Source organism: Notamacropus eugenii, chromosome 5 (assembly GCF_028372415.1).
Source record: "Notamacropus eugenii isolate mMacEug1 chromosome 5, mMacEug1.pri_v2, whole genome shotgun sequence".
In the NCBI taxonomy this organism is placed as follows: domain Eukaryota; kingdom Metazoa; phylum Chordata; class Mammalia; order Diprotodontia; family Macropodidae; genus Notamacropus; species Notamacropus eugenii.
This window is the reverse complement of record NC_092876.1, coordinates 430,596,849-430,618,332: the sequence shown is the minus strand read 5'-3', so window position 1 is coordinate 430,618,332 and position 21,484 is coordinate 430,596,849. Positions and strand designations below refer to the sequence as shown.

General features: G+C 35.4%; 1 protein-coding gene across 1 annotated transcript in view; it reads right to left on the bottom strand.

Moving 5' to 3' along the window:
- The window catches only part of LOC140507145 (amine oxidase [flavin-containing] B), a 147,218-nt gene that overhangs the window by 57,672 nt on the left and 68,062 nt on the right, over positions 1-21,484 (bottom strand). Inside the window, exons 3-4 of the mRNA XM_072615120.1 lie at positions 16,993-17,087; positions 14,793-14,930 (exon numbers count right to left, since the gene is read on the bottom strand). Of these exons, the coding sequence (XP_072471221.1) occupies positions 14,793-14,930; positions 16,993-17,087 (233 nt within the window). The remainder of the gene's footprint in view (positions 1-14,792; positions 14,931-16,992; positions 17,088-21,484) is intronic.

Sequence of the window (21,484 nt, the reverse complement as noted above, 5' to 3'; positions counted from 1 at the left end):
CCAAATTCTATAAGACACTTTTCTCAGTTTTCCTTGCTCTTACTTATTTTGGGAATAGGTGATGGGAGGGTCATTTAATTTACTTTTTCCCTGTGGGAATGGAACAGGAAATTTAGAAGCCTGCTTATGAATAGGCTGCTATGGCTAGAACTTTGGACAACATCACATGGATATTTTATCTCCTACTAGGAGCTAAATGGGAGCAGCTAGGTGTTGCAGTGGATAGACTGATGGACCTACAGTCAAGAAGACTCATCTTACTGAGTGAAAGTCTGGCTTCAGTCACTTGCTAGCTATGTGACCCTGGGAAAGGCACTTAATCCAGTTTGCCTCAGTTTCCTCATCTGTCAAATGAGCTGCAGAAGGAAATGGTAAACCACTCCAGTATCTGTCAAGAAAAACCCAAATGGGGTCATGAAGAGTTGGACATGACTGAAATGATTAAATAACAACAACAAAAAGAAGATATATGGCTGGAAAAATTCAGACATAGACTTAGCTTCAGGTCCACTCTTACTTGTTCCATAGCAATGTGCCTCTGTGCAGAAGGTGTAATGTGAATATATGCACTATATATAGGGCTGGGTATGAGAAGAAGAGAAAATAGAGAATGCAGGAAAATCCAATGGCATAGGAGAAATTCTGACTCATCTCCACAAAGTAACTACCACTCCAAGAAAGGTTTAAGCCATGGAGAGTTTGACTCCTTTGGGAGATATGGAAGGAAGTCAGGGTCTGTCCTTTCATAGGGTCTGTTAACTGAGGAGACAACTTGGTTGGCAATTATGACCAAACTGAAACCCCGCTAAGATGTTTTACAAATAATCAGTAGCTGAATATTTCACAACAGAGGAAATCTTGTGAAGGAAATATATTTAAAATTCCAAATGAAAAATTTTTAGATAGTTACTTTGACTTTAGCTAGACTAGATAAATGATGATCCTTTACAAGAGAGGAAATCATCTTTATTCAAAACACTTCTCTCTTCTATTTGTTCTGTTCCTGCTCTCAGCCACACCTATCTTGATATGACCTATTCTCTTGAACTTAGTTTCTTGGCTAAGGCTCCTGAATTCTGGTATGATCTTTGGGCTATTATCTTTTGCCCCTTTGATTCCTAGAACTCAATTTTTGGGCACATTCAACCCCCACTCCCACAGAGTTTATCTACTCTCTCCCCTATTAATCACTCATTAAGCTTGGCAGATGCCAGTACCTTTCTGTTTCCTTTCATTGGGAAGGGAACTATAAAAATAAGAATAAAAAAAAAGAAATGGTGAGGTTTTTTGTGTGAATAAAAGAAGATCAAAATGAGTGTAAAATGATCCATCATTTAAAAAAGGAATAAATTGTCATACTACACATACATATGACCATTTTTCTCCTAGGTTGATGTATTAAAGAGGCTCATTGCTTAGTAAAATTCACAAAAGTAATTAAGATTTTCATATGGGTAAGAAAAGCATCTCATATAGGAAAACAGCATTATCATACTCATATAATCTTCATGCCTCAAGAAGCCAATTTATCACCAAATGGAATACAGAGGCAATATCTAGCTGCTAGAGATTTATACATGTAATAGGTTTACCATTAGCTTTACATTTTTATCCTTGTACTTTCTACAGAAATTCTCCTTTACTTTTCCTTACAGTTTCCTGAATTTGCTTTCTTGAAATTGTCAATTCAGAGTAAGGGGAAGAAAGTCAAGTTTTGGTAAGAGGTCTACTCAAATAACATGAAGTTTAGGAATTTTCTGTGGATTTCATTTATCTGTACTTATATGTTATTCTTAGTCATCCAAATAGCCAGTCAACCACCAATCATTTATTAATCTTTCATTCTATTGGTGGGGGAAAATGTACGCATATAGTAATATACAAAATATATTAAAAATATAAAATAATTAAAGGGAATAGGAATTAGTGACTGGGGAAAATCAGAAGAAGCCTTATGTAGGAGGTGGTAGGCACCTAAGTTAAGCTTCCAAGGCAGCTAAGAATTCTGAGACAGAGGTGAATTGGAAGTGCATTCTAGGTTTGGGAGACAGACTGAGACAATGACATGAAAGGTGAAATGTCCACAGGTCATATGAACTCTAAGATCTCTTTCACGGACTTGACTTTCAGTTTCTCTGAACTATGATCAAAAAGCAATTTGAAATCCCACATAAAAAGTTGCTAAACAGCACATTCCCTTTGACCCAAATGGGTTAATATTACTAGGCTTGAAACATGATTAATGTGGAAACATGTTTAATATGACTGTACGTGTATAGAGGATATCAGATTGCATGCCGTCTTGGGGAGAGAGAAGGAGAAAAAAAATTTGAAACTCAAAATCTTGTAAAAGTGAATGTTGAAAACTATCTTTTCAGGTAATTGGAAAAAATAAAATACTATTAAGTGGGAGAAAAATGCTGCTAGGCTTATACCAAAAAGTGTAAAAAGAAATAGGCAAAGGTCTTATATGAACAGCAATATTTATAGAAGGTGTGTGTGTGTGTGTGTGTGTGTGTGTGTGTCCGTGTGTGTATGTGCTAAAAAAAACAGGACAGTAAATCAATGCCATTTCACAAATAATACACAGGAGGCATTGGAGTTTTGGGACTCCAGTCTCAAATAGGTTCACTCTCGATCTGGGCAGACAGGAAGGACAGAAAGACAGGTTCAGAAGGGTTAATGGTCTTACTTTATTCTATCCTATTCTCAATAATAGGAGTTTGCTGATAATGGAAGCACCAACTCCTCCAGCATTGCCTAATCACCCTTCTCACAGGGTTTAGCAAGAAGCAGGGCAACAAGCCCCATGTCCCGATGGACTCAATAGAGACAAGTACAGCATTCCAGCTTGTGCGCTACCCTAAATCCCTTCAAGCCTCAATGGGGGTTGGTTCAGGCACAAACAGCATTACACTCATATTCCCTTATGTGTTCCCCACTTACTTACTTATTGGTCAGTGCCCACTTGCTTTATAGGGCAACAGACAAAGAAGGCATCTTGCCAACATTAAGCTCACAAGCTAACTTTAGCAACATTATGTCACCCCCACATCTCACTACACAAGCTCAATGGAGATGTTTACAAGTTATGAGCCTGGAAACTAGAGATCGTTAAGGCCATGGATCCTGAGAACTAAACCCTAAAAAGGATAACAAAATCCTCCTTCCTTGCAGATAGATGCCTATCAATTGAGGGATGGCTAAGTAAGTTTTAATATATGAATATGATGGAGTACTGTTAATACTATAAAAAGTGGGACATTGATTTCAAATAGACATAGAAAGACATAAACGGATGTAGAGTGAAAGGCAGAATCAGAACAATTTATATCATAATATCAACATTTCAAAAACAGTTTTGAAGACTTAAGACTGGTGGAGAGTGAAAATGAGCATAATCTGGAGAACGATTTATGCAATAACAACAATGCTGTAAATACAAAACACTTTGAAAGTTTTAATAATTGTGATTTTGATTGATGACTAACCATTCCAATTGATTCCACTGATTCCAAAGGACAAAAACAAAATATACTATCCATATCCAAAAAGAGAGGTAACAGGTTTATGATACAGAATAAGACATATGCATATATAGAAATATATGTATATATATATATATATACATACAAGTACACATATACACATGTATATATATACACATATAGTTACAGAAAATGATAGGATTTGTTTTGATTTTTTTTATTTTTCTAATTATACAGATGAGTGGGAAAGAGAGAACACAGAATCCTATTCATTTAAAATTAAAAAAAATAAGTTGGGGAGGTGTTAAAGATGTGGTATACTACCTGCACTTTCATTTCAGATTAGTTTCGCTCATTTTGCTTGACTGATTTACTTTGTTACAAACAACTTCCCACACACTTGTGGGAGGGGAGAAATCTGTAAATGTTTGTACTGTAGAAATAAGACACATCCACAAAACTTTTAGTAAAAAAAGTGATTTGTGTACCAAGAGATCCCTAATAAATCATGAGATAAGTGTAGACATGTCCAAAGGAAAATATTTCAGAAATATTTGCAGCTCAATAGCTCATCTAGGAAAGCTATCGTATTAATAAGACCAGTGTCACTGTCTGGATCTCTGAGTGGTCCAATTGGCTTTGCTTGTTTCCATGGCTAGAGATTGCCAAGCTATCTCTTCTTTCTACTGGTCTTAGCCCTCAGGAACCACCAACACTTTTTATAACCTTTTTTCTTTGAGTATTTGAAGTTGTTATTTTCCTCTCTCCTTACCCCCAAAAGACTTGAATTTGCGTTTCCTAATTCCTTATTTAGCTACACAAACATTGCAGCAAAATTCCTTTTTAGGAAGGATTACTAGTAGTCAAGATAAATCTTTCAGAGTTGTCTTCAAGAATTCTTTACTTTTAGGGTTGGAGGTCGCCTCATTTGGAATTTCTGAGATTATTAGGGAAAAAGGCAATTTTGACTTAACCTTAGAGTCTAGGGTCACACATTCCCCAAATTTCAATTGATTCTAAGAGGACCAAAACCCTTGATATTTCTCTTCTGTTGAGTTAAAAAAAAATAGATAAATTAACACTATTATCTGATCTTAGTTGAAGTTCTCAAGATTCTATTTTTTAAAACATGTGATAGTCAAAAAAACTGTTTTTTGGAAGATGGGTGACTAGATACCCTTATAGCCGAATGTTTCCTCCTGCTGATTGTATCCCCTCTTCTTACTCTTTTCTGAAAACTTAGATTAACTTCCATGTTCCACACTTTATCAGTGGAGGTTTTCCAAGTTTAATCCCTGCAGTCAGTCTCCTTGTCTGTGTCACCAGAAATGTGCCTGAGGAAGAAACTGTTATCTCTCTCTAGGACCCACAGTCTTCCTCTGGTTCAGTGTTGAGATAATGAAGGACAACAATTAAAAATAATGAATGTCATGGAACCTGGTTGAACTAAGGGTTGTCTCTTGCAGAACCAGCCCCTTTTTTTTCCTCTTCCTCCACTAGCCTGGCAACTACTGAACTTAAAGTTCTAACCATCTTCTTGGGTTTATCTTGTACCATGCTTCTGTCCCTGGGCAGAGCTGGAAAGGACCTCAAGAGGCCATCAAGTCAAATCCCCTCATTTTACAGATAAGGAAACTAAGTTTCATATTAGATCTCAAGACTTCTCTTGTGTGAATGCATTATAGAAAAGTTCTATGGTCTTAGACATTACTGGTCTGGAAGACTTTTGGAAAAATACTCCTAAACCTCACAACCAGGCAGGTGGATAGCACTGTGAATAGATCATTCAGAGCTAGGAAAACACTGAGTTTAAATCCTGCTTCAGAAACTCACTATATGATGGTAGGTAAGTCACTTACCCTCTATATCAATTTTCTCATCTGGGGATCATAATAGCACCTACCTCTCAAGGTCGTGGTAAGGATAAAATGAGATGATATGTGTAAAGCGCTTTGTAAACTTTAATGTACTCTAGAAATGTTGGTTATGGTCATTATTAACCATTTAACTGTTTACTGAAAGAGACAATTTCTTGTAGATCGCTCACTTAATGAAGGTACTGTAGTATTGCTACAGAGGAGAAATAGAGATAATATGTTTGTTTCACATGTGTGTATAACTATTTCTTCATATCTATCTGTCTATCTATATCTATAAAACCATTTCAAAGCTTGGAAAATTTTCATATATACATAAATTTACTTTCTTGATAACGCATTATAATTAGTAGAAACTAACAATGACAACTTAGTTTCCTCTCAAACCATCAAGCAACAGATTGAAACTTAATTTAACTACATTTACTGGAGTGCCTTAAAATATAATGCCTCAAACATGAATGATTGCTTATTAATGCAACAGTCAAACAAGAGTCATCCTTTAAATCCATATATTGAATTTTTCTCAGTTCAAGACTTTCATACACTCTGTATTTCTTTCTTTTCATTAAGCATACTGTCAACTTCCTACTCCTTTCCACAAACACCACAAAGACTGACTACTAATGCTTTCAACAAATATCACAAAGCCTTACATGTAACCAATGGGAATTCAGTTGACTGAATATTTCCTTGCTGACAGAGGGGATCCACTAGAAACCCAGAGTATCTTGCAATTCCAGAGCCACTGGATGGCCGAGAATTTACACTCAGAAAAAAAATCTCAAATTGCAAAGAAAAAATGTATATTTGTCATAGTAGGTGCTCACCTCTTCTAAGGATTTTTAAAACAATTTCTGAATCTTAAATGCTGTGATAATCAGAACCTATTGAACCTATTGTCTATAGTCATTACCAGACAATCTAGCTAATCTATAACAATTATGATGTTCCCCAATCTGAATCAGTTATACTTCTAACACAGGCATCTAGAGATCAGTGGTTCTCTTCTTTCAAAAATATTATCTGAATGCATTTGATATCCCTCATACACAGGTAAACACTCTTGTGAATTTGCTTAGATGGAGTGAAGTGGTTAATTGATTTGGGGAGAAAGGGCAAACTCAGAAACCAAAAGGATTAAAAATGATTGCTTTAATACATTCATCCTGATTTTTTCTTCACACTACTGAAATTTCTCTAAGAGACAAATAATTTCTTTTTTGGAGGGGGGGGTCATCATAAAGTCTTTTAAAAAGTTACCCAGTCCTGTGATTTTGTTGGTAAGAAAAATATCACCTCCTTTGCAACTTTTTGGCTAAGAGAGTTGCCTAGGTAGTAGAGAAGGCAACTTGCCTATGGTCACAGAGCCATTGTCTATGAGGGGTAGGACTTGAACCCAGGTCTTCTTGTCAGTAAGAGTTGCTTTTGATCCATTATATTTATTGTTGTTGTTTAGTTATTTTGTCAGAGCTCTTCGTGATCCCATGGACCATGCTGTCTACAGGGTTTTCTTGCCATGGTTACTGGAGTGTTTTACCATTTCCTTCTCCAGTGGATTAAGGCAGGTTAAGTGACTTGACCAATATCACACAATGCGTGAGCATCAGAGGTCACATTTGAACTCAGGTCTTCCATTATATTAGTGATCTTTAAAGTGGAGGCTATGACCTGACCCCAAAGGATATCTGGTGAAAGAGTTAGGGAGCAGGAAGATGAATTACCTCTGGTAATGTTATTGAGAAATTCTAGCAATTCTGCATAAGGCTTAAACAGAAGGACAAAACCAATTTTCTACAATTAGTTTTGCAACAGACCCGTGCAACTGATTTTTTTCCCTGTTCTTTTGTCCTCCAACATAATTTTCACACCACCTCAAGTCTATTACTCTACTATATATGTCAGGACTTTTACCTATACACCCACAGTGTTTGTTGTGCTTGTTTTTCCAGTTCAATATGAGATTCTTTCCAGGGAGTTATCTTATCTTATGTAGTAGAGTCCATGAGGGCAGGGACTGAGTAGTTTTCCATTTTTGCTTCCTTAGCATCAAGCATAATGCTTTGAATATAGACAGTACTTAAAACTCAGTTGAATCAAACTGAGCTGAATTGAATCTTTAAGATGGTTCTCAAATAAAATACTTTATTCTATGAACAATCAAAAGTATTTACAGACTCATCCAGAAGGTCTATTACAAATTCAGTCATAGTAGATGTGATTTCAACCAATTAGTCAATAAAGTGACTTGGTATGCACATGATGAAGTCCTAATAGATTTCATCCATCATTTTTCAGAATTACCTGAATTTAAGATGCCTTATATCAACTGAATCTATGTTTGAAGGGGAAATCTTATTTTTCTGAAATATTTGTCATTGCTAGAAAATATGTTTATTTCCACAAAACACCATGGGGAGAGGGTGGTGGTGAGGGGAATCATTCAGTCCATCTCTGAAACTCCTAGGCTCTTGAATGCGTTAGACAGGTTTTCTGGTGCCAGATTAGCTCTACATGGTATGTGTGAAGCTCATGTGGATCAGGCAGCTGTTCCTGTGTGAAACAAAAGCATTTGTCTAACCTGCTGCTATGGATTTCAATCATTGTAAGAAAAAAACCCCAAACAAATCACACTATGATTATGAGCAATTACAATGCGGACTTTGATCCAGGCTCCTGCAAATAACAGGATTAGGGGCTGGAATCTGTCTCAAACTTCTTGATAATGTTTAATTTTTTTAACCAGTCCTGAGGCTCTAATATAGATGACTTTGAAGTTTTCACATTCTGTCTTGCAAATTTAATTACTTTAAATATTTTATTTCCCAACTTATCTATTCCAACTCGATCTCTATTTTTTAAATTCAAGAGAAGCCTCGGTTGCTATTAACTCTTTGGCAAAGTTCAATGTCCTGGAATTATAATTATCCTCTTTATCCACCCCAATTGTTCTCCCAGTTCTTGACTTTACTACATCCTGAAACAATGTTTTCCATTGGATTTCAAACTTATGGCCATTATTAAGGGACAGTCCTTAAAGCTCTCTCCTCATACAGAATTTGACTAGCAGTCACATAGCAACAGCAAGTAGAACCCACTTCATAGGTTGCCCTGCTCCATCATATGGTAGCCCTGTGACTTTGAGCAAGTCATCTGACTTCTCCTAGCCTCAGTTTCCTCATCTGTAAAATGAGGATGACAATAGCATTGACCTCAATGGGCTGTTGTAAATATCAAATGGGACAACATATGTAAAGGTCTTTGCATATCTTAATGGGCTATGTAAAGCTATCGTTATTGTTATTAATTATCTCTGTGCCTCGTCAATATATATCTTCCATTTTGATAAATGAGGCAGCTAGGTAGCACCATGGATAGAGTGCTAGGACTGGAGACAGGAAGTCTCAGGTTCAAATCTAGTCTCATACACTTCCTAACTGTGTGACCTTGGACACACCATCGCATACTGTTTGTCTCAGTTTTCTCATCTGTAAAATGAGCTAGAGAAGGAAATGACAAACCACTCCTAGCATCTTTGCTAAGAATACCTCAAATGGGGTCACAGAGAGTCAGACATGACTGAATAGCAGCACCAACCCACTTAAATCCATGTCTAACACGTCTCCCAGTTCACCATGCTATCTACTACATTGGAAAAACCAGATTTGTTGACAGATGGTATTCAATGCTATTGCAGTAAAGGAGAATGGATTCTGGGCAGAGAGGTCATGTGGTGAGGTTCTGGCTGTGTGTGTCCTTCATTTTTGAAGAAGACTATGACATCAGAGAAATGATGATATGGCTTGTACTGGACTTTGTTTTGAGTGAAGGAGGGCTATGCAAGGTCACCAGCCTCACTTTCTCCTTCTGAATCATTTGGATCCAGTGACCAGATATTCATCAGGATGACCGGAGAAGGCCCAGGATGCAATGGGAGACCTTGGCTTTTTCAGGTACTCATTTAGAGTAAGGTAAGGTCATTCAGTAAATAAGCCTCTCTAGGAAGTAATCAGGAAATGGCCGATTAAACTGATGCTGAAGTGTTAAGAAATTGCTGATTCATAACACGCTATATGCTTTGTCTCATTTACTGACTCACACTACTGTGTGTAAATGGTACAGTTTTAAGGTCCTAATAGTCTCCATACATGAGTAGACAGCTCTTTGGGTGATATAAACAAGTCCACAGACAAAGAATCAGACTGCACCTGTCACATCCACAATGGGAGACAAGATGCTTAAATGGCAGTTTGGTCAAAAAGGAACTCAAGGTTTTGGTGGACTGAAAGTTGAGTCAGTAAATATTTACATGCCAACTCAGTGCTTAGCACTGTGCCAAGTAAACACTGCAGCACAGCAAGTTCAATAATAATTAATATTGTGACATAGGTTTCACACATAAGTACTTAAGAAATGAATTTTCATTCATTCATTCATTCACTCATCCATCCATCCATCCATCCATCCATCCATCCATCCATCCATCCATCCATTCATCCATTCATTCACAAAAGCTAGAGGAGAAGCTACATGTAGCTCATCAAGATATGCAAAGTGTTTTACATATGTTATTCCATTTGATATTTACAATAACCTATTTCCCTATCATTAGACCACATGTCGAATATTATGTTCAATTCTGGGAACTAAATTTAGGAACGATATTGACAAGATGGAAAGTTTTTAGAGAAAGGAGACCAATGTGGTATGAAGACCGGAAAACTTTATTGAATGAAGGAAGTAGAAATCTTAAGCCTAGAAAAGAAAATCTTAGAAAGGGTTATGAGGACTGGCTCCAGGCGTGTAAAAGGCATGTCATGTGGGAATGGGATTAGCTTTTTTCTGCTCCAACTCAAAGGACAGAACTGGAAATAATTGGTGGAATTTGGAAAAAGGCAGATCTGTGCTCCAATAAGGATAAATTTCTTAACCATTTGAGTTATGCAAAAATGGAATGGGCTGCCCCAAGTGGTAGTGGGTTCCCCCTTCTGAGTTGGATTTCAAATGAAGGCTGGATAATTACATTAGAAATATTATAAAAGAGATTCTTGGTCTTGTATAGGTTAGACTAGATGGCCCCTGACATCTCATCTACACTTGAGAGTATAATTATGTGAAAGTTTAGCAATCATTATCAGTCACTAGTCACCATTGGCACAAACCAGTGCTATTAATTATCCTGTTGATTTTGCAGCTAAACTATCAAATTGCAAACATTTCTCCTTTTGTGCCTAAGGGAGTTTATGCTTACTTATGCTAAGTTTTGGTTTCAAACAATAAATTGGTACAAAGCTTCTTAAACACAGGAATTTCATTTGTCAGTCATCTAGTTCCTACCAATTACCAGAGTTCACCTATAAAAAATGGATGAAAGAGCCAAGTCACAACATTCCCTAAAATTTCTCTTTTCTTTTAATTCTATCATCCCAAGAAGAAAAAGGAAAACAATTTTACCTTAGCCAATGGCTGCACTGTAAACTGTGATAACTGAAATTGCTGGGTTTTTTATCTTATTTTTAACTTACGGAATAACACAAGCATTTCCATAACAAAGTGTAATAAAAAAAGATGATGGCACATGAAGCTGCCAATTCATTATGTACAACTTGCTCTTATTCCTTTTAAATATATAATAGCTATCATGTAAATTTCTTTTTTCCCCTGCCTTCCTTCCCCCTCCCCCTAGAGATAGCTATCATTAGTCTCAAATAAGTATACATGCATAAAATTATTCTATACATACTTCTATTTATTGGTTTTTTCTCTGGATGCAGATAGCATCTTTCTTACCACTACTGGGTCTATTTCCAAAGAGAATTAGGGGAAATTATGTGTTCTAAAATGCTTATAGCAGCTCTTTGTGGTGAAAAAAAAATGGAAATTGGAGGGATGTACATCAGTTGGGGAATGACTGATGTTTTCTGAACCAGATTCAGTCTCAATAGATCATATTGTTCAGCACTAACAGATGAATCACTGGCAACAGAGAAGTGAAGAAAACACCTTCTGGATTAAAGTGCTTCAAGTGAAAATCATTGTTTAACCACACTAAAAATTAAATCCTAATTAAGCTGTGATGTTTTATTCATGAATAAAGTCCTAAAAAACTATGTTAACAAGAGTTGGATATATAGCAGTACTAAAAATGAATGACATCCTGGAGAATCATAAAATTTCCAAAGGGGATAATAGTCAGATGGCTGAGAGGGGTATATGTTCATCAAAAGTATAGTTAACTTATTTAAAAATTTTTTGGGACAAGAATAAATATCCCTCGTGTCTTGAGGTGATCTCAATAGCACAATAGAGTATGTACCAGATGGTACAATGTTACATGTGTGATATTTAGTCTTGCAGGCAGAATTCTTTCAGTGGGATAATTGTTCAATGATGAGCTGTCCTACAATTTCTCCTTCTTGGGTGCCTTCCATTCTCGTTATAAAACATCCAGTTGGCCCAGTGCATAGAGTGCTCGGCCTGGAGCCAGGAAGGTTTGCATTCAAATCTGGCCTCAGATACTTGGCAAATCAGTTAACCTTCATCTACTTCAGTTCCCTTAACTTTAAATTGGGGATAATAGCACCTCCATAGTACAGTTGCTGTAAGAATCAAATGAGATAATATTTCTCATATAGGTGCTTAATAAATCCTTCTTATTTTATCTGTTAAGGTGCTCTGTTAGCATTTCCCTCTGGAAGAGTCTCCAACTTCCTGGTATACCAGCTTTTCATTAAATTTCTTACTAAAACATACAACATAGCCTTAAAACAGGAGGAAATTAATAGTTTGAATTCTTATCATATAAAGAAATTTTCAAATATTTCTTGTTAAAAATGAGTAAATTATTGATGATAAATGCAAAATACTCCTCAGTTAAGAAATAAAGAAGAGAATTCACTTAAATAACCATTTCTCAAAGTGTGACCTAAATACCTTTGGGAGTTCCAAAGACCCTTTCAGGGGATGATGAGGTCAAAACTGTTTTCATAAAAATATTAATTTTTAACATGGTAAATATTGGTAGATATAACCCACATAAACAAAAGTTCTTTGGGATGCTCAGTAATTTTTAAGAGACCAAAATATTTGAAGACAGCTGTATCACATAATTATTTAGCAGAGAGGGGAGGGAAGGAAAGGATAGCAGATTTTATTGCTATCTTTGTTTTTAAAACATGTCCTTTGCTGAATTTGTTCATGAAGCATTTTAAATTTCAGAAAGCATATATGCATGTATGTAGGTATATAAATCTTTCTACAAATATTTGCACAAAACTATCACAGATGTTATTTAGAAGAGAACACAGGGCAGAAAGACATGGGGTGGATTCTACAAAGCAACGGACCAACTTCTTCCTTATTAACAGACCTGTCCTTCCTACTAGTACTATAAGGTGAAGGAGAACTTGGAAGCTCCAGAAATGAATCCTGCTAACAGAAATATATTTGGAACATAAGCCACGAAAGAGAGAAATGAAATTAAGATGGGCGCCAGGACTCTGATATAAACAACATGGTGCACATAGCCCCTGTTCATTGGCCTGACACTAGCACATATTGAAAAAGCTCTTTGGACTCATAACTCTTCCATAGCTCTGACATTTTCTGTCCTCTAAGTGAGGAAATTTGAAGCTTAGGTGAGTGTTTTGAGGTTGTTTATTGTTTTTTATCTTGATTACAAAGGGACAATTTTTTGGACAGTTTGACTCCAAAGATTTCTAAATATTTGTTTAACTGTAATCTATTTTGAGGTCTGATGGATATTCTCCATAGAACGTTTTATGATAGTAAAAATCCTATATTTGGAAGAGCTTTCAAAATTTAACAACTGGTCTGGAGTTCTGGGATTTTTTTCCCCCCTCCTAAGTCCTACAGCAATTCCTGGTGGAGCTGAAATTGATTACTACATTCAATTTTCCATCCATCAACAGTACTAAGTTGTAATAAGTATGAAGAAAAAGATCATCTAATGCTTATTTTTACAAGTACAAAATTAAAATAACAAGTGATTTGTGAATTTATTGACTTTTGCCAAGAATATGTAATCTACTGTCACATTTTTTATAGATAATATTCTAGGAAAACATTCAGGTAAAGGCAAAAGACCATAAAAAATTGTAAATGAAGTATAAATTATAATCAAATCTAAACAAGGGGACTTAAAATCAGAGTGGAGAGTTGATCATATCTTTTTAAGGGGAGATGTGATTGACGTTTAGTGAATCTCATGATTCATGGACCCAATTCTTAATCATAGACGTATAGTGGAAAGGATCTTGTTTGTCATAGAATCTTACACTCTCATTTTTGAGATGAAGAAACTGAATGCCCAAAGAATGTCAGAGACAGATTTGAATGCAGCCCTTGTTCTGACTGCATGACTCTATTGTATTACAATGTTCAACAATTAAAAAAAAATGATCATTATGTCTTGCTGCTGGATAAACATAGAAGCAGAGTTGAAATGCTTGTGACAATCTAAAATTGAAATGAAAACAAAATATTCATTTAAAAATTAGGAAGTATTTTACCCCTTAACATCATTTATGGTTGCTCTTTATTTCTTGTCATACAATTGTTTCTAATAAATGTTCTGATATTTGGTCTATTTGCTATTATCATTCACTATTTAAAATATTTAAATAGTTTATTTAAATATACATGTATATATATTACATTATATATACATATGTTTAAAGCAGTACTTAAAATAATCTCTCAGGTATCTTTGAAATATAAATTATTGAGTATGCAAGAAATTTTTCTGGTAGACTTAGCCCTTCACAGCAATGCAAGGACCTAAAAATTCCCAATGGACTCTTGAGGCAAAATGCCTTCCACATCCAGAGAAAGAACTATGGAATTGGATAGCAGAATGAAGCAGACCATTTTCTCTTGTGTTATGGTCTTGTTTTTATGGTTTCTCCCATTCATTTTAATTCTTCTATGTAACATGACTAAGGTGAAATGTATTTAATAAGAATGTAAGATTGCACGTTGTCTTGGGGAGGGACAGGAGAAGGAGGGAGTAGGAGGGGAAGGGAAGGGAAAAACATATGGAAATGATTGTAAAAGAACTGAAAACAAATAAATAAATAAATTTTAAAAACCCAGAAGACACAACAGAACTTCTGGTATAAAGCTAAAGGAAATGAACAAATCGAATTTCAAACATATTTCTGAGATTTTTCAACTGTTATTTGGTTAAACAACACTTTTATTAAGTAGATGTTGACCCTAAATTAATACCTTCTCTCTCTAGGGTCAAGACTGCATCCAATTCCCACTGAGGAATATGAATGAAATTAAATTTTAAAATATACTTAAGTGATACAGAGATGGAGAAGAATACCAGGGAACATCATATGGTCCCTCTAAGCAGAAATGTACAAGGTTTAGAATCTCTAAGGGGTGGGTCCGAGCTTACCTTCACATAGTGGATGAGACGCTCTACTTCATTCACTTTGTAGGTCTCTAATCCCAGCTCTTTAGCTAACCTCAATATACGATTCTGGGTTGGCCCAACATAAGATCCTCCGAGGTCTACATATTTAACATGTTTATTCTGGTTTTCCAATAAAAAGACAAAAAAAAATCATTGAAAATAACAAATAGAGGAAACTAATCAGCATACTGAGATTTAATAATTTACCCCATTTATTATTACCTTGAGCGCATCTTTGGGTTCATGTGCCTACTTCTTTTCTTGGTATTTATTTGAAAATTTTCAATATCATCAAATATTGTTGGGTTTTTTTTTTTTTGCCATTTCTTATGGTGTCTATACATACATAAGTAAAATACTCAAATATATAAATGTGCAATGTAAAGGCACAAATATATTTATATGTGTACGTAAAACATTATTTAGTACAAAATCTAAAAATATGTGTATAGCATAGGTATATATCATTACAGACATACACACACATATGAGAAAAGCTATTATCCTATTTAGACAACCAATATATAGATAAGAAGATTGCTTAAAATAAATCCCAAAGTCCATTGCATTCACTTTTTTTTGACAGCTATACACTGAACCTGGATTACTGACTTTTTAAATGAGACATGAAATATTATGAATTTCTTTGATCAGTTTTTCAACCTTGTTTAGAGAAAATACCTAATAATTTGGATGCCAATGAGAAAAACAAGGAATAAAATTAAGCAAAATTCAAACCATTCAAGGAATAGTTTACTAGTCTGTCATTTGCAAAGTCATAGCTGGACAGGGAAGGTACAATTATAATTTAGCTTGTTAAAGATCTCCACATCCTTAACAGTTTGAAATTTGATAATTATTTTGATTCAATTCTAAGAATCAGAGGGGTGACTTCACAAGACAGTATGCTTCCTCCTGTTCTGTTCATTGAGTTCATTATTAAGTTCATTACTGTTCATTAAGGGGTTGGGTGACCATTTGGCTAAGCTGTTGAAAGAGAGATTTCTGCAACTAGATGGAAGATGGACTAAATTCTCTAAATTCTTCATTTATTCAACTTATTCAAGAAATATTTGTTAATATACCCATCATGTGCAAAGCACTGTATTAGGTGCAGTTTGGAATTCACATACATATAAAACATGCTCCTGTCTTCAGAAAGCTTATAATCCAATAGATTTGATTTTTAAAATGTATACAATCAGCTTAAATGAAAAGCAAAATGAGATCAATGCAATGAAAAGATACAAAAAAGTGCTATGAGACTTCAGAAGAGGGAGACATTGCTTTTGACTGGGAAACGGAGAAAACGTTTGAAAACAAGTTCATTCCAAGCAGGGATTGTTTCATTCTTTGCACTTGGAATCTCAGTGCCTAACACAATGTGGCCATATAGTAAGCACTTAATACATAATTGTTGGTTTATTGTAGGATAAGTTACTACATGCAATGGGCTCTGAAGACTGGTAGAACTTTGATGGGCAGAAATGCTCATCAAATTCAGGCATGGGAAATGCAATGTCTATTTTATGTCACATAAGTGATCTAAACTAAGGACTGTACAGAGGAAGAAGGAGCCGCTTATAGATGGGTTGAGGGATGACATTATGGAAGTTAGAATTTAGCCTGGGTATGATAAACAGTATACTTTAGCTAGGGCAAGAGTTTTGTAAGCAGAAATGACAGGGCATTCGTGATGGAGACAATAACCTAAATAAACATATGGAAGTGGAGATTTAGGAGATTATGAGGAGTACAGATTGGCTGGGGCATGGTGTTGATATGGTTGGTTAGGAGCAAATTGTGGAGGGAACTGAATGTCAAACTAAGGTGCTCAAATTTACTTCATGGTAAATGGAAAAACAAGAAAGGTTGTTGAGCAGGGAGGCAGCTTGATCAAAGAAAGACTTTGTGAATATGGATTTTTGCTTGAATTTACTGGGAGTCCTGGGACTGTCTCAATCTCTAAAGAACTAGCAAATCTTGAGTAGAAATCATTAGAGTTGAAACATTAACTAACCAAGAAAAAATGAAAATGCTATTATAATCCTATTATAATAATTACTATTATAATAAATGCTATTATTATAATGAAAATGCTATTATAATATTTTTTGATGTAAGGAGGTGGGGAAGGAGAAGTTCTTTTCTAACCTGCCCATTTCAAGTCTTGATTACTTACTCTTACAGTAAAAGTTCTTCCACCTACTCGATCCCGGGCCTCCAGCACTACAACACTCTGTCCAGAATCATGAAGCAACTTGGCTGCTGCCATACCTGAATGAGAAATCAGAGGAGAATCATCAGATTCAAATATTCTAAAATCCCACAATTATTCTGGAGTGCATTATCATGGTTTCTAGATCCTTTGTGTATCACACTAACTAATGAATCTGATGTTGTCCAAACCTCCTAAATAAATGACACTAAACAGTTCACTAAGTGAATGGATATTTCTAATAAGGAAAAAGAACAAAAACATTCCACATCTGGTAAAGAGTGTGTCTGACTATACAAATTAAAGCTTAACTGAACCCAAGGTGATTGTTCTAAGAAATGTATTGGCCAGACCTGGGGTAACATACAAAACTAATAAATGATTATGGTAATATATTATTTATACACATATAACGTTAATCTAACATAAAATATATAAATATAAAGCATATAATAATATAAATTATAAAACATAAATGGATGTATATGTTATTTTTATATATTACATTAATATTATCTTTATATGACATAGATACAAAAAAATTTGATAATACTGTGTATGTGAGTGTGAGTGTATGTGTGTGTGTGTGTGTGTGTGTGTGTGTATGTACATACACAAAGACCCCGGAACATTGGGTCTTTTCCATCATAAGAGCACAGAGAATCTGTTATTTGGTTGATATTTTTGCAAAATATAGACAATACCATGATCAGTAAAAGAAAAATACAAAGGAATACAAAGAAAACTACTCCAGAGCTCATATCATATTGCTCAATATAATCTGCATCAAAGCTTTCACTCTGATCCCCTAAATTCCTCTTCCCTGACTTGTGGAGTCTATTCTCATAAGGGAATATTGATTGACTTCCATATTTTTCATACTCTTGGATGAGATTTTTAAAACAATCTCTTATTAATAAATTGTATTGTTTAATAAAATGCATTTTATTTCATTTGTAAATTTGATTAATAGTCCTATAATTAGAAAAAACACATCTTGAAAAAAATACTGTGAAAAGGCTTCATCAAAGTAGCCTGCAGATGATTGGTCCCAAGCTATCTTACAATAGTGAGAAAAGGTAACTGAAAGAACATTCCACAATGAAATGAAATGATACCTTGGTTACTGGACTAATAAAACATGGTTGGGTAACAAATCTGATAGTCTTTGTTAAAGAAAATGACCTCTGATTATCTTTTGTAGGAAGTGAAATTTGAAGAATCTAAAGCCTCAGTAGCATGAAAAACTATTTAACAGGAGAAAAATCTAAGGCATTCCCACAGGAAAACATTTCTACTTTTATCGTTGAACTCCCCACCTGACTTCACACTTCCTCACTATGAAGTACAGCAATTAAAACAGGCCCTTTTCAATTTCTTTTGATCTACTTTTTCTACTTCACATTTTGTTTTTGATCTTTATCTGGTAGTTAGCTAATACTCCAACTTAGTATAAAATTAGAGGACTTTTCAAAGTTATAATGAAAACATTGGTTAACTAACTGGTTCCAGTAGTTTTTTATTCATTGTTTTTAGTGGAGTAAATATTTTTAGAGATGTACCATTTTCCTTTTAGAAACAGTTATGGTTTGGCTCCTTTGTTGTACTATTTACCTGACCATTCTATTTACTGTTTTCCTGGGTGTTAAACCATTAAAAAATAAAGTCTAGAACTCATTACAGAGAACTGAGTGCAAAAAAAGAACATCTGAATCACACCCCCCACAACACCTGTGGAGGATGAAAGTGCAATAATAAAAATGAGCACACGAATGAGAAAATTTAGGAGGTAGGTAGCTGGAAAATTGGCCCAGGGCTTACCAATTCAGCTCTGAGTCAAGGCTCTTAAATTTTAAAAACTTTGATTCAGGAATGGTAAATAATTCACTGACGCTCTACATTTTGCATTCTCAGCTGAGCAAATAAAATGACATGAACACACAGTGGCATAACTCTGTTACCAACAAATTCTATCTCTTTGGCAACAGCAGCACAAGTGATAAGCCCAGAAAATCCTCCTAAATGCTCTTTAAAAAATGCTATTCTGAATTTGAAAAGCTCAAACTGAGCATTTTATGTACAAAGAATATCCCTTCCCCCCAAAAAAGATTAAACATGAACAGCAAATCACCACTAGGTTATTTCTTCTTTAAAAGTTTATAATGAATTTAATTCATTCGTTTCAAAGATGTTCTGCTCATCTTTGTTTTCCTCTGAGTTTCCTTTTCTCTTCTAGCTGCTCTTTTAAATGCTTCACCGAGATTTCTTTCTTTTCTTCTTTTTTTTTTTTGGTGGGGGGAGATCAAAATAATGAACCCCTCTATACTCCCTCCCGTAACTCCTCCTTTTTATAAAAAAAAACCCTCCCTTATAACACACAAACATAAGCAAAACAAATCCATACACTGGCCATGTTTGAAAAGGAATACTTCATCTTCAATTTATTACCGAGAAGTGAGAAGCATGCTTCATTAGTTCTTTGGAGAACTGGTTAGTCAATGTTCATGTCATATTTTTTTTAACAATGTTGTAGAGATCATATAAATTATTCTCCTTGTTCTGCTCATTTCATTTTCAATCAGGCCATAAAAGTCTTTTCACATTGCTCTAAATGTATCCCTTTACTGATTTCTTACGGAAAAAAAGTATTCCATTATATTAATATAGCATAATTTGTTCAGACGTTCCCTAATTTATGGGTACTCACATTGTTTCCAGTTCTTTACCATTATGAAAAGGGCCACAATGACTATTTTTGTATCTAAAGGCCCTTTTCATCTTCATTTTATCTCTCTGAAGTATATGTCTAGTCGGCATATCACTGGGTCAGAAGGCGTATGTGATCTAGTTACCTTTTAGGAATAGCTCCAAATTGCTTTTGAGATGAGATGAACCACTTCCCAACTCCATCAACTGTGTCCACCCGGGCCTGTCTTTCCACATTAACCTCCAACAGTTGTTCTTTTACGTTTTTGTCTTTGTAAAAAATATATGAGGCAGAGTTGGAGTTTTTTGATTTGTATTTGGTGATTTGGAACATCTTTTGACATGAATATTTATTGATAGTCCACTTTTCTTTTAAGAACTGCTTGTTCATATCTGTTGACCACTTATTTATTGGGAAATGGTTTCTGTTCTTATGTACAATATTTGAACCAGTTCCCTATCTAGTTTGGATGACAGACTTTCTCAGGGAAGTTTGTTGCAAAGATTTTTTCCATTAACAATTTCCCTTCTGATTCTTAACTTCATTAATTTCCTTTTGCAAAAGATTTTCAAATTTCCAAGTTGTCAAGGAATGTTTACTAAGTACCAACTATAGGCTAGGAATTGTGATAAATTCTGGGAATGCACAGAAAAGAAAAAAAACAGGCTCTGTTCTCAAGGAGTTCAGTCTAATGGAGAAGCTACATGTAGACAACAATTCACATACAAGGACTGTGCAAGATAAATTGGAGATAATTTCAGAGGAAAGATACTATTTTTTTATGATCATTGTAGTAATTTTATTTGCATAATTTCAAATTGCTTTCCAAAATGGTTATACTAATTCACAGCTCTACCAAGGGCATAGAGGAAAGGAGAGGCTCCACCCCTAAAATTTCAGTTGCCAAGGCAATGTCAGAAATAGATAAAGACTGTCAGGGTAGGGATAGGCTGGTATACAGGCTTTTTAAAAAAGGAATAAGACAAAGAAAGACAAGCTGGCGAAATGGAAGACATAGGAAGGGTCTATTTCTGTACAATGGCCTGCCCTTGAGGAAAGGCACTATTCTTAAAGTTGGTGGGGATAGACTTCTTGCAGAATGTGGGATAGCTGAGATTTGAAAAAATCCAGGGAAGCCAAGAGGTGTTGATAAGGGAGAGAATTGTAGGCATGGGGGACAGCTCAGAATAAGGAGATGGATTACTGGAGAAAATCAAGGTCAATGTCACTGCATCACAGAGTATGTGGAAGGAAGTAAGCTGTAAGAAGACAAGAAAAGCAGGAGGGGTTAAGGTTGAAGGTAATAGGGAGCTGCCAGAATTGACTGAATAAAAAGAACAATATGGCCAAACCTGCACTTTAGGGACATAGACTTGAGAGCTGAGTGGAGGGGGATAGACTGGAGTGAGGAGAGACTTGAGGCAAGGAGACCACTACAGCACACTACTGCAGTATTCCAGGTGTAGGGTGAGAAGAATCTGCACCACGGTGGTGTCAATTTTAGAGGAGAGAATGAGGCATAGACAGGAGATATCATGAAGGCAGAATTGACAGAACTTGACAATAGATTGGATATGGGGGGATGAGAGAGAATGGATAGGAAGATGACACTTAGTTGTGAGCAGGGTGACTGAGAGGATGGTGACACCTTCTACAATAACAGGAAAGGGGGAAGGTTTTGGGGAAAAAAGAGATTGATCTCAGTTTTGGATATGTTGAATTTGAACTATCTATGGAACATCCATCTCA